This window comes from Pituophis catenifer, unplaced genomic scaffold (assembly GCF_029215685.1).
Source record: "Pituophis catenifer annectens isolate HBS135680 unplaced genomic scaffold, rPitCat1.0.hap2 SCAF_1, whole genome shotgun sequence".
In the NCBI taxonomy this organism is placed as follows: Eukaryota; Metazoa; Chordata; class Lepidosauria; order Squamata; family Colubridae; genus Pituophis; species Pituophis catenifer.
Genome location: NW_027256881.1, coordinates 284280504 through 284302568, shown reverse-complemented (window position 1 = coordinate 284302568; position 22065 = coordinate 284280504). Strand labels below are relative to the sequence as shown.

At 36.4% G+C, this 22065-nt stretch overlaps 1 protein-coding gene across 1 annotated transcript; it reads right to left on the bottom strand.

Annotated features, from left to right (window-relative positions):
- Positions 1-455: 455 nt before the first annotated feature.
- Positions 456-22065, bottom strand: EXD1 (exonuclease 3'-5' domain containing 1). The gene is made up of 11 exons (XM_070931313.1): positions 21918-22065; positions 18306-18374; positions 16156-16219; positions 13793-13899; positions 8480-8547; positions 4230-4316; positions 3668-3772; positions 3259-3339; positions 2767-2910; positions 2149-2340; positions 456-952 (listed from the first exon to the last, which is right to left on the bottom strand). Exons 1-11 carry the CDS (start codon positions 22048-22050, stop codon positions 659-661), a joined length of 1344 nt encoding a protein of 447 aa, XP_070787414.1. The 5' UTR covers positions 22051-22065; the 3' UTR covers positions 456-658.

The window sequence follows — 22065 nt, the reverse complement described above, 5'->3', positions numbered from 1 at the left end:
CAATCAGGATTCAGGCCCGGTTACACTCTTGTTGTTTGGTGAAAGCGGGATGGGAGTAGTACAATCATCCTTGCTCTCTTTGACCTCTCAGCAGCCTTTGATACCATCAACCCTGGTATCCTTTTGTGCTGGCTACAGGGTCTGCAGCTGGGCAACACAGTCTGGTTTGGCTCCTTTCTCCAAGGCTGGTCCCAATAAGGAGTGAGAGATCCAGGTCTTTTAAAAGAGAGACTGCACACAATAACACATAGTCTATCCATTGCACTATCCTCCTGGAAATAAGCAATTTTATTACTATATCCATTCTACACAAAGACTTTCACAATAAATCTAAAGTTTTATTTTAAACTGAACTTTCAAATTGTTTTACTGAAGGAAAAAAATCTCATGTCATGTTTTCTGAAAATTAGACAGAATAGATTATAGAAAGAAAATTGATATATCTATGGAAATTCTCAGTCATCCAGGTCATGGTTGTCCCAAAGGTGCTTTTTTCAATAGGCAACTGGACTTTCTGTTTTTTCTTTGAAGATGTTTCGCTTCTCATCCAAGAAGCTTCTCAGAGCTGAAGAAGAGCTACCTCATTTTTTTTTCTGGAAAAAAATGAACTTTCTTTGTGGTTATTTTCCCCTTTGTTTTAGTCTCTTCTAATATCAGTTTACATGAAATGTCCCCTTTCCATTTTAGAGTCTATCTCATCATTGCTAACTATGGGCTTTTGGTTATCATGGTTATATATATCTTCTTTTTTATAATTGCCCTGAGTATCAGAACCGGGACAGTATGTTTTAGGATATGGTTCATTCTCTGCCTTTTTTCTTCTTATTGCCCCCATTCCTCTGATAAGGAAACCTTCCTCATTGAGCTGGAACTTTTGCACTGCAGTTTGTCTTCGGAGGTTATAAAGATCTGCCAGTTGTCGTAGCTCTTCTGGTAACTCCATAGAAGATATCTGATTAACACAGGAACACAAACAGATGAGAGCAGCACTTGATTATCATCATTTCTTTGAAGTGCTATGTTTTATTGATGAATGAGGTAAATATGAAGAATACAGCACTTTGCACTGAATTCAGAAGTTCCCTCATTTCTTCAAGGAATTTTTTAAATATTTTCTATAATGTTTGAAGAATATTTATATGTTAGAGGGGATTTTACTAGGGCTGTGCAAGTTATTTGACAAAGGTAATCGGCAAAGTATGTTTAAAGCCCTATTTTCAAAACATTAAATCAGCTCTGTTCTTTGAAAAACTTCACACATGATTATTGACATGTGTTTGGCCACATACAGCCAGGCTTTCTATCCCAGCATTAAAATGAGGTTTGCATGGATGCACATGTATAAGCAAAGTTCAAAGCTGCAGCTGTTTGCAGACTACCTGTTTTGAATCCTTTGTACACACTGAGTATTTACTGCATATTTTCAATTTGAAATTCACTAGTATTCCCAAAAATATTAAGCCACTGATCATTAGATACATTAAAATATCACTTGTTGCTTGTATGTGCGCTGAGAGCTTATGCACCGGAGACAAATTCTTTGTGTGTCCATTCATACCTGGCCAATAAAGAATTCTATTCTATTCTAAAAACAGGAGTTGTACCTGTTCCAATACTACTATTATTTTGATATTTTGATATTTGATTTGACTTCCAGTTTTATTTGATATTTTAGATATTAACATTATTTGGCATAAATTTTTATTGATTTAACTTACTACTATTACATTTTATTTAATGTTAATGAACTTTCTCTTTTGCTAATGCTCTAAAATGATATGTAATAAAATAAGAAATATAGATAAAACAAATATTATTTTCACAATTAAATATAGTAGGAAGAATGAACAATAAAATTTTAATGTACATGTTCTGCTGAATGAAAATTCTGAATTAATATGAATACTAACATCCAACTCTATGAGCTTTGTCTTCTCTCGCAATCAAATGTAAAGCATGTTATGAAGTTTTGCAACTGCCATTCTTCCACATAATTAAAATAGAATGATAGCAAAGGTTTTTTTTTATAAAAAAAATCTTTACTAATGCAGGGTACAGTGCCAATAAAGTACTTTAGTAGTTAGTAGATAATAGCATTAATAAATTAGATGATCCTACCCAACAGTGTATAATTGAGATTGAATTTACCTTGATGCTCCCCAGGGGATCTGCAGATCCTTGCCGAAATGAATTCAAGTAACTATCCACTAATGTTGTTAAATCAGACATAATTTCACCAAGCAGCAGCAAACGGAGAGGTAGGAGATACACCGTTTCCAGGGCTAATATATTCAACAATACAGGTGGAAGGGGTCGCAGAAACCAGACCTCAGGATCTTCCTACATGAAAACGTACAAAACAGTATTTTTGGGGGATTCCTCAAAACAGACTTGTTAGTAGAATTATAGGTATAATCTAACACAGGGGTGTCAAACTCATGTCGTCATGGCAGCGTCATGTGACATCAGGACTTTTTTCCCCTTTGGGCCGGGAGTTTGACGGCCTTGGTCTAACAGCAAAGAACCATTTCATTTGGAAGGGCTACAAAATATTTTGCACATAAATTCTACCTTGTTATCTGCAACATCTAGCTCAGTACCAAATGAAAGAAAAATCATGGATTAGTATTTAGGATAAGTATTAAGTATATGCTATTTTAGACATAATTTCTATTGCAACTTTAGAAAGGTATAAAATAGATAACGGGCTACAAGCAGATCTGATTTCCTTCAACTCACACCATGATGCCATCAGAGCCATCTCACCTCCATTGCTTGCTGTTTGTATTCAAAAAAAGAAACGCATTTGTCAGGCAGCCTCAAATATCGCATTAAACACTCTTGTAAAGTGCTGACCCTATGTGGAAGGTAGCCACCTGTTTCCATTGAGAACTGTAATACATCAGCAACCTATCAGAGAAAAAGTGAAAGTCACTTCTGTAGTTCACAAAAAGAAACCTGAATATAGAATATTGATATTCTTCTGTCATTATCATTTTAATATTAATCCAACAAACAGATTTTTGTAGATTTAAGAATATTTTTCAGCAAATCAGTGATATATTATTAGGAAATAGAAAGGCAATAAAAGGCTGTTATACGACTGTAAATATCTTGACTGAGAAACTTAAGTTGTAAAGAATGTTTTATGCATTATTAAGGACAGCTACATTTCAGCTAAAACATTACTTTATGGAGTAGCATATTAAGCTACTTCCCTTCAAATATGGTTACATACAAGAGTATTTGACAAGCTACCTGTGTATCAAAGACATTGGACAGCACAATTCCATACTGGTGAGAAAGACAATCTGAAAGCCAACGACAATCATGGATAACCTAAGAAATATGAAGAAAAAGCAAGATAATTTTGATCAAGGAATATAATAAAAGACTTTTTTGGCTTTTTAAAAAACACAATTTCATGTTTCCTCGCTATATGTTATTGGATATCTGTTTTACATAGTGTTATGTATATAGTTTTGGCGGGAAGTTTAAATGTTAATTGGTCAATTGTGATTGGTCAGCTCCCTGGCCGGCAAGGTATATAAAGGGAGCTGTGTTACTGTAACCTTTGCTGAAGTCTCACACTGAATTAAAGAGGTGTTGTTACTGTAGACCTTGCTTTCACCTCTTCAATCGCCCAACCTAAAACATAGATACATACTTTCAAAATATTCTGGTCCTCCAGTATCATTTGTAGTCCATTCTTGAACACTTGAGCTCCCAAAACAAAAATATCAAATAAGAAAACCTGACGTTTTGTTGCAACCTAAAGTAAATACATACAGAAAAGAACATACAGTAAATACATACAGAAAAGAACAAAATTATAAATCTGCTGTAATTCAAATATTAATACTAGAATATGGTTAGAGTATCTATATTTTTGACATCTTAAGTCTAAAGATGTCACAGTGGCAATATGTTTGTTCATTTCAATTGATGCATCTGATATGGATAGCTTCTAACTAACACCTTCCATAATATCTTGATGTTTCAAAGCAAATTACAACCCCAAATACCTAGTACTCTATAGAAACTGAGAATTCTATAAAGGGCACCAGATATAAAAACAGCAAAATATAAAATACAAAACAGCAAAAATGAGGAACTGCACTGAAAGGCAAAGATATATATATATTATTTTTAGACTATTTTTGCTAATAAAACTACCATAATTTTTTACATTTATATTCCAAATTGTAAGGCATATTGTTCATTCTTACTTGTAACCAAGAAAGTTTTCCATGCCGACACAAATTGACACCCTCTGCTGCTATACTACATACACTTTGATTTTTGATGTGCATCATCTAATAAGGAAACAAAAAAATATAGCAGCAGAATATGGAAGACATGTAAAACAACATGAAATTAGTTTTTGTATACAGTGTTAAACTGCATCATTAAATGTAGGAAGATAAAAAAGATTTTATAAGTACAGTGTGTAACAATGTCATCTACATACCAGATCCATACTTTGGGTTATACGTGTGAGAGTGCTATAAATTCTAGGCAGATCGGTACATAGATGACATTCATGAAAACGAACTAGCAGTCAGAAAACATGATGAAAATCCCTTCATTTCACAACATATGGACAGTCTTAATCATAATTTCAACTGGGAAATTGTGAGCATCTTTGACCAAACCTAATCCAAAAATGCTAGAGAATTTCTAAAAGCCTGGCACTCAGACAAATCATCCATCAATAGGCACATAGAAATTTTATTTTATTTTATTTTATTTTATTTTATTTTATTTTATTTTATTTTATTATTTTATTTTATTTTATTTTATTTTATTTTATTTTATTTTATTTTATTTTATTTTATTTTTATACCGCCCTTCTCCCGAAGGACTCAGGCGGTGAACAATCAGAATAACATACATATAATGTGAAATAAAAATAATTTAAAATAATTAAACCGATTTGGCTCATCAATTAAGATCCTCAGCGTAGAATTTAGATAAACTGAAAATTTATGCCAGTCCGGCTTGGTGAAATAGAAAGGTCTTCAAGGCACGGCGGAAAGTACGGAGATCTGGGATCATTCGTATCCCTGGGGATATCCTGTTCCTTAGGGCAGGTGCCCCCACAAAAAAGGCTCTCCTGGGAACCACCAGCCGACATTGCTTTACTGACGGCACCCTGAGGAGGCCCACACTGTGGGAGCGTACTGGTTGGTGGGAGGTTATCGGTTGCAGAAGGTGATCTCGTAGGTACCCAGGTCCTAAGACATGGAGCACTTTAAAGGTAAGAACCAACACCTTGAAGCGCACTCGGAAGACCACCAGGAGCCAATGCAGCTCGCGTAGGAGAGGTGTTACATGTGAGCCCATGTCGCTCCCATAATCACCCGCGCGGCTGCATTCTGGACCAGTTGGAGCCTCCGGGTGCACCTCAAGGATAGCCCAATGTAGAGAGCATTACAGTAGTCCAGTCGGGAAGTGATGAGGGCATGAGTGACTGTGCGTAAGGAGTCCCGATCTAGAAAGGGGCGCAACTGGCGAATCAGGCAAACCTGATAGAAAGCTCCCCTGGCCATGGCTGTCATATGTTCTTCTAAAGACAGCCGCAAGTCCAGGAGGACACCCAAGTTGTGAGCCTTCTCTGTGGGGGCCAATGACTTGCCCCCAATAGTCAACGATGGTTTCAGCTGGCTATATCGGGACACCGGCAGCCATAGCCACTCGGTCTTGGAAGGATTGAGTCGGAGCCTATTTCTCCCCATCCAGATCTGCATGGCTTCGAGGCACTGGGACATCACTGCAAGGGCATCATTGGGGTGTTCTGGGGTGGAGATGTACACCTGAGTATTATCAGCGTAAAGATGACACTGTACCCCAAAACCACGGATGAGCTCACCCAGCGGCTTCACATAAGCCGCTGAGAGGTCTAACAGGACCAGAACAGAGGAACAACCCGTCCTGAGCCCTCCACAGATCATCAACCAATGCGACCAATGCCATTTCAGTGCTGTAACCAGGCCTGGAGCCGGACTGGAACGGATCTAAGTAGACAGTTTCATCCAGATACTGCGGGAGTTGCTGTGCTACCACACTCTCAACAACCTTTGCCAAAAAGCGAAGGTTGGAGACTGGACTGTAGTTTGCTAATACAGCCGGGTCCAGAGACGGCTTCTTGAGGAGGGGCCTCACCACCGCCTCTTTCAGGGCAGAAGGCAAGAAACCCTCACTCAAAGAAGCGTTTATAATTCTCTGGAGCCAGCCTCGTGTGACTTCTCGGGAAGCCAGTCCTAACTAGGAGGGGCACGAGTCCAATAAACATGTGGTCGCGTTCAACTTCCCCAGTAATCTGTCCACGTCTTCAGGGGTTACAGGGTCAAACCCATCCCAAATAATATCTTCAAGACCTGCCTCCATCATCCCGTCTGAACCCACCCAGTTAGAGTCCAAACCTTCCCGAATTTGAGCGATTTTATTGTGCAGATATTGTGCAAAATCCTCAGCTCGACCTTGTAAGGGGTCTTCCCGAGCTCTCAGGTTGAGGAGGGAGCGGGTCACCCTAAACAAAGTGGCTGGGCGATTTTCTGCCGATGCAATAACAGCCGAAAAATAGTTATATTTTGCCGCTGCTATCGCCACTAAGTAGGTCTTAATATGAGACCTCACCAGTGTTCGGTCAGATTCGGAACGACTGGCTCTCCAACTACTCTCCAGGCGTCTTTTCCGGCGCTTCATTTCCCTCAGCTCCTCGGAAAACCAAGGAGCCGGGCGATTTCGATGCCGGGTCATAGGCTGCAAAGGCACAACCCGATCCAAAGCACCAGTGGCCATCCTATCCCAGGCTGCCACCAGGTCTTCAGTTGAGTTGTGAGCTAAAGTCTCAGGAAATGGCCCAAGCTCCATCTGGAATCTATCAATTTATCCATCAGATAAACAACATCTATATCCCATTCAAAAGAGAACAACAAAAAAGAAAACAAGACCAAAACACCTCACCAGCAATGAACATCTAGATTAGAGATTAACACCAAGATTAACACTAGATCAACAATCAAGAAGTAAACCATGTTCCAATCAAGAAACCACCAAATAAGAACAGTAAACAACAGCCTAATGAAGAAACCACCTAGACTGCTCCCACCAACATTGACAAGGCAAGGTATTAGTATATAAAATGAGAGTAAATTTCACTCCCTTCTAACACTGATAATGTTACCTAGTTTGGTAATAAATTGTCTGCAAGAAAACAACCAAGCTCAGAGAGCACACACTATAAGCAATTAAAAAGTGTGCCATACATAGTGCCCAGGGTCATCTTATATCCACTGGGTTTATTCTTAATTTAGCTCCACAAATATGACAACCTTTTGGAGGTGAGGGGTATGGAGAAGAAAACTTTGATCCATTGAAGGATTCTTCTGCTGGAAATGGAGAAGTTGCAATATAGGAGAATCCAATACAGATTTTGCCACTGTTCAGGAAGATTCCATGACTCTTTGAAATAGTTGTTCAGAAGAGCAGAAGAGTAATGACTAGAAGGAGAGCATGCTGATTTCACCATTTCCAATGCATGCTCCCTAAGGTAGCTCTCCACTCAAATGTGACTGACCAAAGGACAGCTGCATACCAAGCTCCAGATGAGGGCATCACTAGAACCTTAATTTAGGACTCAGAGTGCAACTACTCTTCAATTTGCCCTGCCTGGATACAGAGCTACACTTTTCACTTTAAAGCCATAAAGAGGGGTGGTGACTATGGGAGCAGGCCACGCTTTAACTGTGATGACACTGAAGTTAGGAATTCAGCTGCTCCTTAGCCTGCCCTGCCCAGAAACAGACCTGTTTCTTCTCAGCCGATGATCTATAGTGCCTGGTTAAACTGGCAAGCTGCAACCTATTTCTAGCAGTCACTTCCCCTGCTATGTGTGCACTGAGTAAGAAATTTCCTATTCTCTCTGCTGCTAGCAAGATGGCAGCTCCTTTTTTCTCTCTCCTCATCTCCATCAGATCTTAATTTTAGATCTCTGAAGGCACACTTCAGTTTTCTCTTGGTCTGCAACAAGGCAAGTCTACCAAAGCATTTTATGAACAAGAAATCAAAATTTCTATCCCAATACAATTTTCTGAGTAAGTGGATTGTTTGAATTTTGGATCCTGATTAGGTGATCTGGAGGAGAGAGAAGACTGGAATAATTTGGTTACTATATTTAGGCTCAAATATTCAAAACCATAAACAACTATGCTTCTCCATTAATTATAGTAGAAAATTCTAAATTGGATTTTTTTTGTTGTGATTTTTTCAGCGTAAGAAATTTACATTTTAAAACGTATCATAATGCTATTTTCCCTATTTTTTTAACTTAAGATTTTTGTATCAACATATAAAAGGGCTTCACTATTGCAGCCCTCGAACAAATCCTCTTGAGGTACTCAGGATAATTTGAGTTTAAGACTCCTGGGATATAGCAAAATAATAAAAATACTCTTGAGAAGAAGCAACTACTTACAGCAGAACCAAATGTCTTCTGGAATTGATTAATAACAATATATTCTATGTCTTCCCCGCTATCTTCATCTGTAATAAAAAATTAAAACAACCTCTGAAAGTGTTAACTTTACCTATAATCACTATATAATCTCCTAAAGTACTTTCCAAATATATATGTTGCTTCTTCCTTTACAAGAATAGATATACTAAGATTAATAAATCAAACTAATCAAGATAAAGCTGGTTTAGACAGTAAATGTGCTTTTTCAAAGCATCCTCACATACGATGCCTCAAAGACCACATTATTCAATAGGATTTTTGGTAAGCAGTATTTTGCTAGCCACTTAACAAGATAAAGAATCCCTCAAGTTGAACCTCATTCCTAATATTGGTTTGCTTTATTCCACAGCTGAATGTTGTGCCAGCGTGTGGCTTAACAGCGCCCACACCCAAATGGTTGATGTCTAACTCCACCAGACAATGTGTATCATCTCTGGAATGTTGCATTCCACTCCTGTGCACTGACTACCAGTACTTAGCAATATCATACTGGCCCCATGTTATAAGACAACAAGCTCTCCTTCAGCTCTGGTCAAGGATGCTGAACAATAAGGGCATCCTTATTCACCAGCACAATGCAGGGTTTATCTCAAGATTGAAATCCCATAGGCCAGCATGGAAAACAGCAATTCACTTAACATCTACCCAGTTTAACCCCCAGTTTAACTACCCAGTTTAACCCCCAGAATGCCTGGAGAAAGGAATGGTCCAAGCTAGCTTCTTGTAGCCTGATCATTAGTGATCTCTCAACCAAGCCACCTGGTTTTGACCTGCCTCACTCTTTCTGGACAAAATTGAACAGAATTAGCTGTAATACTGGAAGAAGTGCTTCTGCCCTATATCAAGAGGGATGGAAAGATTCCTCGTTTGTTTGTGGTGCTGATACGCATACTATTAAACATATTGTGCAAGATTGCCCACAACATGCATTCTCTGGTTCCCTAGAAGACCAGCACAAAACAATGCCAGAGGCAGTCTGAATAACTGAATTGGACATTCAGTTATGAGGCCACTGCTGTATTCCCACAGAAGTTTTGTACATAATTATGTGGATTGTGTGTATATGTTTATTTCTCTTTTGTCATGTTCTCATCTGCTAAATAAATTAATGCTTTCTAATATACAGTTTTTGTACACAAAGATTCCATTTGGCTCTATTATTAATCCATACATCTATGAACTATTTTAATAAATATGTTTTGTTATTTGAGTTATTATGGGTGGTTGTACAGGAACACGTTATATCTTTCTTCAGTTACAAATGGAGCTCTATGCTTATAAATAAGATTAAATATATCTTTGCTTTTTCCTGTTTTTAAAAACTACTATTTTAGGTTCCAATCCTACACTTAATAGTATACATTGGAAGCCATGGTAGTTGAAAATCAGTGTCCTCTTTTGCTCAGATGGACATATGCTAATATGAAGTTAATATTTGAGATATTTACTTATATATTCAACTTATACAGTTGCCCATCTTACATTCATGACTCTAGGAAGTTTACAAATAAAACATAAACATTACCCCAAAAAATTAAAAAGCCATACAAACAATAAAAGCATATATATTACCAAAACACTTTGTTTGTTTGTTTGCAACCTTCAATAAGCCCAAACCGAGTATCATTGTGCAGACATCTGAATCAAGGTAACTCAAATCCACTAATTTATAGAATGCATACTAAATCTGGGACTCAAGCCCATTATCTTATACAATGTGTCCAAAATCCAGGATTTATTACTTCCATGTGAAGACACAGACTTCAGAGGATAATTAGAACTGCAGAAAAAACAATTGCTACCAACCTGCCTTCCACTGAGGACCTGTATACTGCACGAGTCAAAAAGAGGGCTGTGAAAATATTTACAGACCTCTCACATCCTGACACAAACTGTTTCAACTCCTATCCTCAAAACGACGCTATAGAGCACTGTACACCAAGACAACTAGACACAAGAACAGTTTTTTCCCCAATGCCATCACTCTGCTAAACAAATAATTCCCTCAACACTGTCAAACTATTTACTAAATCTGTATTACTATTAATCTTTTCATTGTTCCCACCACCCATCTCCTTCCACTTATGACTGTAATTTTGTTACTTGTATCCTTACAATTTATATTATTGTTTCCTGATTGCTTATTTGTACCCTATCATTAAATGTTGTACCTTATGATTCTTGATGTACGTATCTTTTCTTTTATATACACTGAGAGCATAGGCACCAAGACAAATTCCTTGTGTGTCCAATAACATTTGGCCAATATTCTATTCTATTCTATTCTATTCTATTCTATTCTATTCTATTCTATTCTATTCTATTCTATTCTATTCTATTCTATTTTCTATCATGTAACTAAAATTTCAAGCATCTTCACATCAAGTTATTGCCACTGCAGCATCACCGCTGTCATCTGAGGTCATGTGATCATGATTTTTTGATGCTCCCTGTCAGCTTTCCCAGAAACAAAATCAATGCGGAAGCCAGTAGGAAATCAGAAGTCACCCCGTGATGATATGTTGTGGCCAGGATTCCCAGGAGGAAAGGAGTACATTCCAGAGGAAGAAGAAGCAGTTCAGTTCAGATAGTTTGTGTGAGACCAAGTGGATGAGGATAGCCCCTCCCTAAAACTTATCAGAGTTTATGCGTGATATAGATAGTAGGGTGCTTCAGTTTTCAGTTTGCATGTTTCTGTCTATAGGTGTGGAACAGTAAAGAAAAGTAAGAAAGAATCAACATTCTTTGTTTTGGGGGCCTGACACTTCTATTCCCACTGCTTTTGTGCCTGCCCATTGTCATTTTACTTCTTGATTTAGGTAAAAAAAAAATTCTGAAAGGATGAGCCAATAGTTCATGGGTTGTTTAGTTAAGAATTAAAAGTCTTAGAGGAAGTTACCCGAAGAACATAGATACTCAAGAACAGTATAGCCATTTTATGAGCTCTGCACCACTCTCTGATCCCTGGAGTCAGAAGACAAAACAGGTTTTCTGGCTTTCCTGGAATAATCATCAACATGACTTTGGGAGAAATGTTGTTCCATACACAGGGTACAGCAGCAGAATGGCCCATCTCCTGGGTCCCAGCAGATGACATTCTCAAGTGGACAAAACCTTCAACAAGCCTCTTCTGCTGCACCTGATGGGATGGAGAGATGTCATCGGGGAGAAGTGGTTCCTCAAAAACCTGGCCTCATGCCATGTTAGCTCAAGAACTGAAGATAAACAAAGAACCACTTCTGTTTCTGCCATCAAAATCCACCCTATGATAAAGCTTACAATAAAGCATTCTTTAGCACATGTATTATATGTTCTGTATTCTGTATTATAATATTTGGACAGTCCATGGGGGATCAATTCACTCAGTGTATTCTCCCCAACAAAATGTATGAATAGTCACCAATAGAGAGATAATAAGACAGTAGAACCTCATGTCTTTTTTCTATTTTCTGTTGCAGCTCCTATGTTACAGTACAGAAAGCTTTCACCTGAGGTCAATTCAGCAGCAATCTCAATAGCCTTCTAGAAGCTAGTAAAAATAGAGTTTTTCAGCAAGTATTTGAGGAATGATACATATGTATTATCAGTATTGATAAAATGTATTGTTAAGGTATTGCTGTTTTAGTTTAAATATTGGATTATTATTGTAAACTCCTGGAAATCTGAGCACATTATTGCAGCATATGTATCTATGTAAATATATTACCCTGTTTCCCTGAAAATAAGACCTCCCCAGATAATAAGCCCAATCGGGCTTTTAAGCGCATGCGCTAAAATAAGCCCCCTCCCACAATAAGATCTCCCTTAAAATAAGACCTCCCTGAAAATATTTAACTGCATGCACAGCTGGTCCCCACCATTTCCTCTGGTCAGGGTTAGGGAGATAGAGCTGGAAATCAGGTAAGATGGCAAGAGGAGCCCCGTCTTGCTCCACGCGCCCCAAAATAATAAAACCATCTTGAAAATAAGGCCAAGCACTTTTTTCAGGGTTCAAAAAAATATAAGACAGGGTCTTATTCTCGGGGAAACACAGTATTTGTGTAGATAAATAAGATATTTCAAAAAATGGAAAACCCGACATGCCTTTTAGAAATATGTGAATGCAATGTATGTCTCTTGAAGAAAAAGAAAGTTGAACTTCAAAAGGTTATATGAAAGATCATATTTGTAATATGACTAGGAAAAAAGAGGCCAAGTATGTGCTAATTGGATTCTGTACTTCTCCATTTTTCTGCTTTTTCTAGTTTCTTAGTTAAGCTTTTCTAGGCATAATAAGCCTAAAGGTAAAGGCTTCCTTGAGTTGAAATCAACATTTGATGGCTATATACTCTTTATCAATGTGATGCTTTTGACGGCAATTCAAAAATGGTTTTCCCTTTTTCAGCTTCCCCATCCGCCCTGTAACCTTGGGATTTCCTTGTGCTCTTTCCTTAAATGAGACCAGATCTAAGCCAATTTAGTTGTGAGGACCAAGCCAGATTCAAAGAGCCTGAGACTTCATAGACCTATTACCATAATAGTTCACAAACATCAATTGTTCCTTCAACTGAAAATCAACCAGGTCTCATTCTGGTCCATAGTAGTATTTAGGGACATAAAAAGAGATATAAAATTTTAACCTGAGGACAGACTGGAAAAAAGAAAGGGGGCCAAATGGCTTTAGGTTTATAGCTATTCATTGCTAGCTTTCTTTTCTAATGTCAACTTTTCTAATATTTAGAATTAGCTAATTATCTAATCAATTAGCTAATCAAAGAGCTGTGTCCTGGAATCTCCACAGACTAATTCTTAAGTAATGGTTGGAATAAAACCTGACAGGAACTTTTTTTCAAGATCAGCCAGGGTTGGCTAGATGTTGCTACCTGTTGAGACATTTTAGTCCATTAAAAACTTAATAACTGTTTCTTCCTGACAAATGTGAGGAAAACCTAATTTTGTCATTTAGAGGTTTGCCACCAAATTTCAGTAATATGTGATTTGGATGGTTCTAGGGGTTTCTAAACACTAAGATGATAGTAGAAGAGGTATCAGCAATCTCCTCAGTGAACCATAATAAAGCCAAATTGACAAAACAAAGGTAATATCCTCAGACAAATGCTGTCATTACATATTTCTACCCCTACATTTGCATGTCATTGTCATCACACACATTTTATCATTTGCCACCCCATTCTGTGGATGTTTATGCATTGTGCAGGACATAAATGATTTACAAATTAAGTACTAACATGAATTTTTGATAATTACCAGGAAATTAAAACTTAACATTACCCAAACAGAGTTGCTGGCTCATTGGGGAAACAACATTAGCTCTATGGGTGCTTTGATCCAGCAGTGATCCTTGGTCGATTTCAGATAACTTAGTAAGTGGAAATTCCCTGCAGAAGATATTATTTGAATTTTGTTTAATAAAAGTAAAATTGCTGGCAGGATACTGGTTACATTTTAGCCTACCCAAACAAAACTGTTTTACATACAGTAATGAGTTTTTTTTTAATCAAATATACTTTTGGCTGCAGATGTTAACTGTTCTTTAAATATTGCTTTATAGCTAATTACTCAAATGTCATTCAAAAGGAAAAAAAAGGGTTTTAGCTTTAGCTGAATGCATTACCAAAGGCAAGCTCAATCATAAAGATTATGATAAGAAAGAACTTTAATGCATCAAATAAGGCAGCACCTGAGGCATGGCTAGCCGGTAATGGAGCAGAAAAGCTAGATCTAAGGAATTCCACCTTAACACATGTATAGACTTTGCCCAAAGACAAAGAAATGTAAAATAAATGGCCTATAATTTTCTTAGTTATATCTTACAAAATTTTGAAAAACATAACATTCAGGAAGTAAATGGCAGTTTCAATGCAACCATCAGTTGAAAGTTGCCTACAATACCAAGTTTTCACAGTCACAGTCCCTCCTTCCCTGGAACAACACTGCTACCAAGGTTAGATTGGCTCCCATCCTATTGGGTTTTTTTTAGAAAGCTATTTATTCTGCTATTTCATGAAGTCCTAGAAGTAGCATTGTGATAAGGGGAAACCCTTGTACTTTCGATCAGCTTTAGTTGGTGACCAGAAAAAATATATTAAAAATAGCTAAAAAGAAAAAGCAATAATATACAGACTTGTATCAACTGTTGCTTCATTTTCATTACAGTAAGACAAAATTTAGCTACTGTGTTGTCATAAATAATTTCATATCTGTAAGAATTGGTTTACAGAATAATTATCCATCCTTCCTGGGTTGACCTGCCTGAGCACTGAGGGTTAAGATGTAATTATCCCAAGTATTCCTATAGAAGTTACAATATAAGAGCTTTCAACGAACTGCTTGTATCTCCACAGACCTGCATGGATGGGTAAACTTCATTTTAGGTAGTCCTTGACTTACATCCACAAGTTGGGATCAGAATTTCCACTGGTAAGCAAGGCAGTTGCTGAATGAGCTGCACTTGACTTTACAACCTTTTTTTGCCACTGTTGTAAATGACTGCAGTTGTTAAGAGAATCATGCAGTCATTAAATGAATCTGGCTTCCCAGACTTTGCATGTTGGAAACTGGCTGGGAAGATCATAAATGGCAATCACATGACGCTGGGATGTTGCAACTGTTGTAAATAGGTGCCAACTGCCCGAATGTTGATCAGGTGACCTTGGGGATGATGCCATAGTCATAAAATGATGACTAGTCATGAGTCACTTTTTCAGTGCCATTGTAACTTCAAACAGTTGCTAAAGTGATAAGTCAAGGACTACCTATGGTGAGGTTTTATAGTACTATCCTGCAAAGTGAAGACCTCCCTCTTATGGCTTGATTTTTGTCATTCATCCTTGGTGGGCGCTGACAGTAAACAACAGCCTAATCAAGGAATCATCAAAAACATTCCCAGCAATGCTGACAGGGTAAGCCACTAGTATATAAGAAGGGAGCAAATGCTACTCCTCTCTAGCACCGATGATGTTACCAAGCTGGGTAATGAAATGTCTGCAAGAAAACAACAAAGCTGAGAGAGCACTGAGGAGCCCATAGTAAGATGGGTGTCTTCATCCAACATTTGTGGATTTAATCATGATTAAGGCAAAACTTAGTTAAGGCTTAGTACAATATATGAATCTAGGTAGAATCTCTACTGCAGCTAATTTCATTTTAATTCATTATAACAATTTCTGACAAGATATAGAAGAGATGAGATCTAAATAGGACACTAGGAAGTTGTCTGACTTCTTAGCCAGTAATTTACATAATTTTGGGGTGAGAACCTTGAAAGCACAACAATATGCACAAACAGTCATCCTTATCTTATTGATATTAAAGTAAAGCAGGTTCATGACAAATACATATTTATAGTATGATGGTATACAACAGCATTTCTTTGGCTGGAAATAATGGTATAGAACTTGAACACTAAATTGGAGAAAGCTATATTATATATTATGGATACACATACTATATATACTCTCTATACACATACATTATTAAATAATAGTAGGCAGCCTTAATTTCTTTATGTTCCTGGTCCACTTAGGCTTGATAGATCACTAGTATACAAATAAGATTTCCCACTGAGAATAAATAGCTTTTCCTAATACTCAGGATATCTCAGTCATTTCTCACAACCAAAACCTCATGTGTACCTGGATCCAGTAGGAGTGAAATTTCTTTCTGCAGCAGGTTGTTCCAGGTCATCAAGCAATTCCACTGAAACATAGACCAACAGTTCCTATTAAGGATTTAAAGTTCAACCAGGAACTATACTTAGTAACCAGATGAGATAAGTTAAAAGTGAATAACGACATAGTAATAAGTAAACCTGCCATGATCAGGGCATGATAGAAAATCCAGTAGCAACAAACTATGAAATGTGCATGTTACATACCCCAACAGGATTACATAATTTTACATGCAAGCTTTATACAAAGAGAATATAGGCTGCAATGGTTTATTCTAAATTAACTCCCCTAAAACCATTTTGGCTTTGCTGTCAAAGAAGCTCATATTACACCATTCACATATTTGCAATAGCAGCTTATTGTTTAAGATCTTCCAAGTATGGCAAGTTCAGAAGAGTAGCTTGGCACTTTTCAAGGTGTTGAGATAGATTAGAAATAGCAGAGGGAGGAACACAAGCAAACGTGGTTCAGAAAAACTACAAGCAGGTAATTTACCATTTTCAGAGCAATTTTTTGCAGCTTATACTGTATATTCAAATAATATACAGTCCCAAATATTTTTCCACATAAACTGGTTCTTACTTTATTAGCACAGATAGGATTAAAACGTGAAGAAAAAGACTTCCAATGATAACTGGGGATACTGCTCACTACTATTATTATGATCCATAATTAGAACCTGGAACATATAACATAGAATACCAGGATTGGAAGGGACCTTGGAGGTCTTCTAGTCCAACCCCTTGCTCAAGCAAGCAACCATTCCAGACCAATGGCTGTCCAGTCTCTTCTTGAAATCCTAAACAAGAAACAAAAGTCACTCTCCCACCTCTAGCTGCTGCAGTCCAACAGCGAAGCTCTTTTCACTCCTATGCCATCTAAAAAGAAAACATACCCCCTTCCCTACCAGCTGAGTCCTGGGGCTTTGCATGTTTGACCTAGGCTACAAAATCCAAAACCAGGATTTCCTTTTCAGGATCAGAAGCCAAAAGATGGAATGAAAGATGAGACAAGAGTTCCATGTCATGTGAGAAACAGAAGATCTTAAGCAAAAAAAAAAAAAAAAAAAGAGCTTTATAACAGTTTTAGAAACTATGCAGGTAGTCCTTGACTTACAGCAGTTCATTTAGTGATTGTTTCAAGTGTTTTTCATACTTACCGTTTAAAGTTACGACGGTCGTAAGTACCGGTATGTTTTTCATACTTACGACTGTTGCAGCATTCCCCATGGTCACATGGTCAAAATTCAGGCACTTGGCAACTGACTCATATTTATGACAGTTGCGGTGTCCTGAATCATATGATCACCTTTTGTGACCTTCTGACAAGCAAAGTCAATGAAGAAGCCAGATTCACTTAACAACTGCAGTGATTCGCTTAACAACTGTGGCAAGAAAAGTTATAAAATGGGGCGAAACTCACCTAACAATTCTTTTGCTTAGCAACAGAAATTTTGGGTTCAATTATGGTTGCAAGTTGAGAACTAACTGTAATGCAGTTAATTTTGAAAAAAAACACATGAAGGGCATATGAAAATGCCCTTAGCATGCATTGTATTAGACCTAATTGCTTTATTTGACAGGTTAGCTTTCAAATCCTGTTCATCTGTAAACATTTTGCTTTAAAGGAAATGAAGATTAACTGGCTCTCAGTAAACTTTAGAAATAATGTGTGTAAAATATTGGAATTTACCCAACAGACCTTACTATAGTCTTAAAAAGTATTTTGTGAAAACTGAATGATTGTGTCTATAGATTTCAATGGATCCAAAATATTTTATATGTAATTAATTTATAAATAGAACCCAATTCAAAAAAAATCAAAGCAATAGAATTGCAATAGTTCTTGATAAATAGTTTTATAGTAATTCATTTCATTGTTGTTTTCTAAGGTTTAAGATAAAATCAAAGATCTAATGAAACTATATTCAAAAATATATTTAAAACTTATTTCATACTTCAGTCAGCATCAAAGAATATATAGTAAATATCATTGTCAGCTGGAAATCTGAGATTAAAAAAGACATTCCTAATTAATATGAGGTCCTGAAAATATCAGTTAACATTATATCAAATATCAAATATTTTCTGAATGTAATTGTAAAATATTCTCACCATTAACAATTTCATGGCCAAAGAACCTCTTTATTCCAGGTACATTCCTGCCATTTTCCAAATTCTTAACTGAAAGAAACAAACAGAATAAGCATTCTGTTTAGATAAACAAAACGTTTGGTTTAATACTAAAATTTAGAATCAATTCTGAATTGGTTAGAATAAACCAATTCTAAGAAGAATAAAATATCTTTGAAAACTGTATTAGGATGCGAGAATACTCAGAAATAGTTATTTCCTCTATAAATAGTTATATATAGTTATATAACTTATTCAGAAATAATAAGTTCCCTTCCATGAACCTGTGCTTTAATTAAATATACACTACTTTTGATAAAGCTGTCTTCTTCGCTAGCAATCTTTTATGTACCAATCCAAAAATATTATACATATTATAACAAATAAATTATAAAGAAATACATTAGTAAGGCTTTGAAATCAATATGTAGAAAAGGATAACTAAAATTATTAGGAGGCTAGAATAGTTACAATGTACTTTTCAGCTTAGAGCAAGGACTTGTATGGGTGAGACAGAGATGAAGAAAATGAGGTCAAAAACAAGTTTTTCTCTCTCAACTGATGAAATGGGTCATCCATTGAAATTAAATATGAGGAGATTGTAGATCAGGGCTGTCAAACTCATGGCCTGCAGCCCAGATGCGTCACGTGCTGGCCACGCCCACACCTGGTTTAGCAAAGGGGGGAAAAGTTGCAATATGTCATGTGACACCTCTGTGACAATGCAAGTTTGACACCCCTGTTCTAGATTAATAGTTAGTAGCACATCTTCACACACACCACGGTTAATCCAAAGAATTCACTGCATCAGATATGATAATGATCACCAATTTAGACTGCATTTAAAGGAGGGCTTGATAATTCAAGAATTGCAGCCCATCAATTTATACTATCTGATAAAACCTAAGTATCATTCTGTAAATACCAGCAACAATGAGAAAATGCTGTTACCATCTGTTCTGCTTGAAATATTCCCAAAGTGATCCAATTGGTTACTTTTTAATATTAGTAGGTACTTTGGTTGACTTGATTCTGCAGGGTGAGTATATGTGTATGGGGGTCATCAGCTTTTATTGTGTTAAAAGTATAGTAGTAAATAATTTGAACTCCACTCTTAATATTTCAAAGTTCTAAATAGCACTTGCGGGTCTTCCTGGAATTTAAAACATTGATAGATTAATCCAATACTTGTAGAAAACTGCAGAAGTGCTGTGTAATTCTTGACTTAAATGTTGGTCCATTTGTTGTATTTGCCCTTGTTGTCACAGAATCAGTGGAATTTAATGTGCTTGAAGCTTCAGAAAAGCAGGCTGCAATTTGCACACCAAATAAATCAGAAAGTATTCCCACTTATATGCATCAAATTAAGTTATCTGAAAGACTATCTTCTTCCATATAAAAAGTCTTCATTTGTTAGGTTTTACATTGTAAAGAATCTTCCTTGCCTCTGAGACATGACATATGACTACTAATAAAATAGCATCTGGTCCTAAAACTATAAAACATCTTGCTAAATTTTATTTTCAAGCACATATAATCATTATATTTGTGGTGAGAAAAACTCAGTCTGTTGTTTCAAGCTTACTATTTATTTACATATTATTCTTCCTTAAAAGCCTCAAAATACTTAAGCATAAAATAATAGTAAATAAAGCCCAAAAGCCTAAAAGACAGAAAAGATACAAACATTAAAACAAGGTTATTAATTAAAAAGCATTTAAAAATGTATTTAACATAATTATAGAATTTTCTTTTAATCTGAAAAATTGAAGCTTGTCAGGTGTTGTATATTTATTTTATGCATGTTTTAAAATAAATACAGTATTTACTATTAAGTACCTTGAATGTTCAGCTATAAAGTAGGATATACATTAAAAATTGCTTGAACTCACTAACATTTTCCTTGTTAAAGCAAAACACACTCTTATTTTTAAAAAATCACGTTTTTATAGTACTTCTCTTTTCCAGCAAACTAAATCCTGTCATTTAAAAAAATCTTAAGCTGACACACAAAGCGCAGCAGGAGGAGCTTTTTATACACATATTGTATGTAATGACTCATTCCTATCAAGGTGTGAAGTTAGTACTTTGGCTGTTATTGAGTAATTTCGATGCACAGATATTAGCCTCTTTCTGCTATTTAAAATCTGAGTGTATTTTGCTTCTTAGGTTCTGTTGAAATTCAGTATTACACGTACATAATGATTTATTTACTTACTCCTGCACAAGATACATAGTGACTAAGGATTAATATGTGAAATATAGAAAGAAATCTCAAGCCATTTGCATTCCAATGTGCCACTAATAAATTTATCATAGTGAGTTTTAAAAGTGTAACTTGAAAAAACTGCTATGAACATTTTAAATAATTAAATGAAATCTATTATGAAGTATTAATGAGCATTAAGTAAGGAGTTATTTGAATGTAATCAGGCTGATAACACTCAAGATGCAGGGAGAAATTTTCAATGAACCTAGAGGGGTAACTATTGCTAAAGTGTTAGCATTGAGGGAGATTAATTACAATGATGGAATGTTGCTAATATAAAGAAATAAATATGACTGAAGAATTAGTGACAATACTTCATTATTGTTGTTGTTAGTTGCGAAGTCATGTCTGACCCATCGCAATCCCATGGACGTTCCTCCAGGCCTTCCTGTCCTCTACCATCCCTTGGAGTCCATTTAAGCTCACGCCGACTGCTTCAGTGACTCCATCCAGCCACCTCCTTCTCTGTTGTCCCCTTCTTCTTTTGCCCTCAATCGTTCCCAGCATTAGGTTGTTCTCCAGTGAGTCCTTCCTTCTCATTAGGTGGCCAAAGTATTTGAGTTAGTGACAATACTAGGAAACTGTAATAACTATTTAGCACTGAGAAGTTTCTAGAAGTTCATGAAACATATTTTGGTTGATCCTGGATGGGTTCTGCTAGAAAAGATTAAGAAAGCTAAGTTTTCAGCTTGGTGATGTTTAAGATTGTCCAATATTTTAAGTCCAACTCATCTGTTAGGAAGAATAAGCTTGATCATAATTTATCCAATTCTTTATCCAACCCAATTTATTCAATTCTTTCATCCTATATCAAATGTTAATAAAAATTATAGCAAACAAATTATTAGGAAGAGAGGAATGTTGCTTTGCTACTATATCTGCCAAGAACTCACACCACAAGTATAAAAGCTTCGGGTACTGGAGTTATTCATTTCCTTCTCAAATTTCAGGTCTCTCTAGATTGAAGTTGTAATTCAGTCCAGCATTTCTGATTTTCACAGCCAATCCAGATTTGAAGTTTTAAACAAGTTTTATAGAAAAATGTTTGGAGCCTGATCTCTAAGGAAATAACATTAAATCAAATGTTCTGAAAAATGAGACCTAAAGTTGGGAATTCAGTGATGGGGTGGGAAGATGTAATTTCAAATATATTTACATACTTCAGCTTTTTGATAATCTGTGACCAAACTATGTTTTTATTCCACAAGACAATCCAGAATGATACCTTATTTTTATAGAAATTAGTCATCTTGACAGAGAAAATACATCAAACCCCACTACAATTTTCAGTATAAATGCACTGAATTTAAGAAGAGCAGCAATACCTCTGTTTAGAAAGATACACTGACTGGAATCCACATGTTGCAATATCCCCTGGAATATGCCACATTTCAATGTGATATGTACAGTTTTCCCCAAAACACGGTGAAGAAAGTGGTAATCACAGCTAGGATCCATTATGGATTTTTTCGT

Bases quoted from the DNA above. Each gene is read 5' to 3' on its own strand.
- EXD1 (XM_070931313.1), bottom strand. From the start codon at position 22,050: ATGGATCCTAGCTGTGATTACCACTTTCTTCACCGTGTTTTGGGGAAA. The intron at 16,220-18,305 runs GTGAGAATATTT...TCTATGTTTCAG, and splicing joins TGGCCATGAAATTGTTAATG to TGGAATTGCTTGATGACCTG. The intron at 8,548-13,792 runs GTAATGTTAAGT...TTTTTATTACAG, and splicing joins GAGCCAGCAACTCTGTTTGG to ATGAAGATAGCGGGGAAGAC.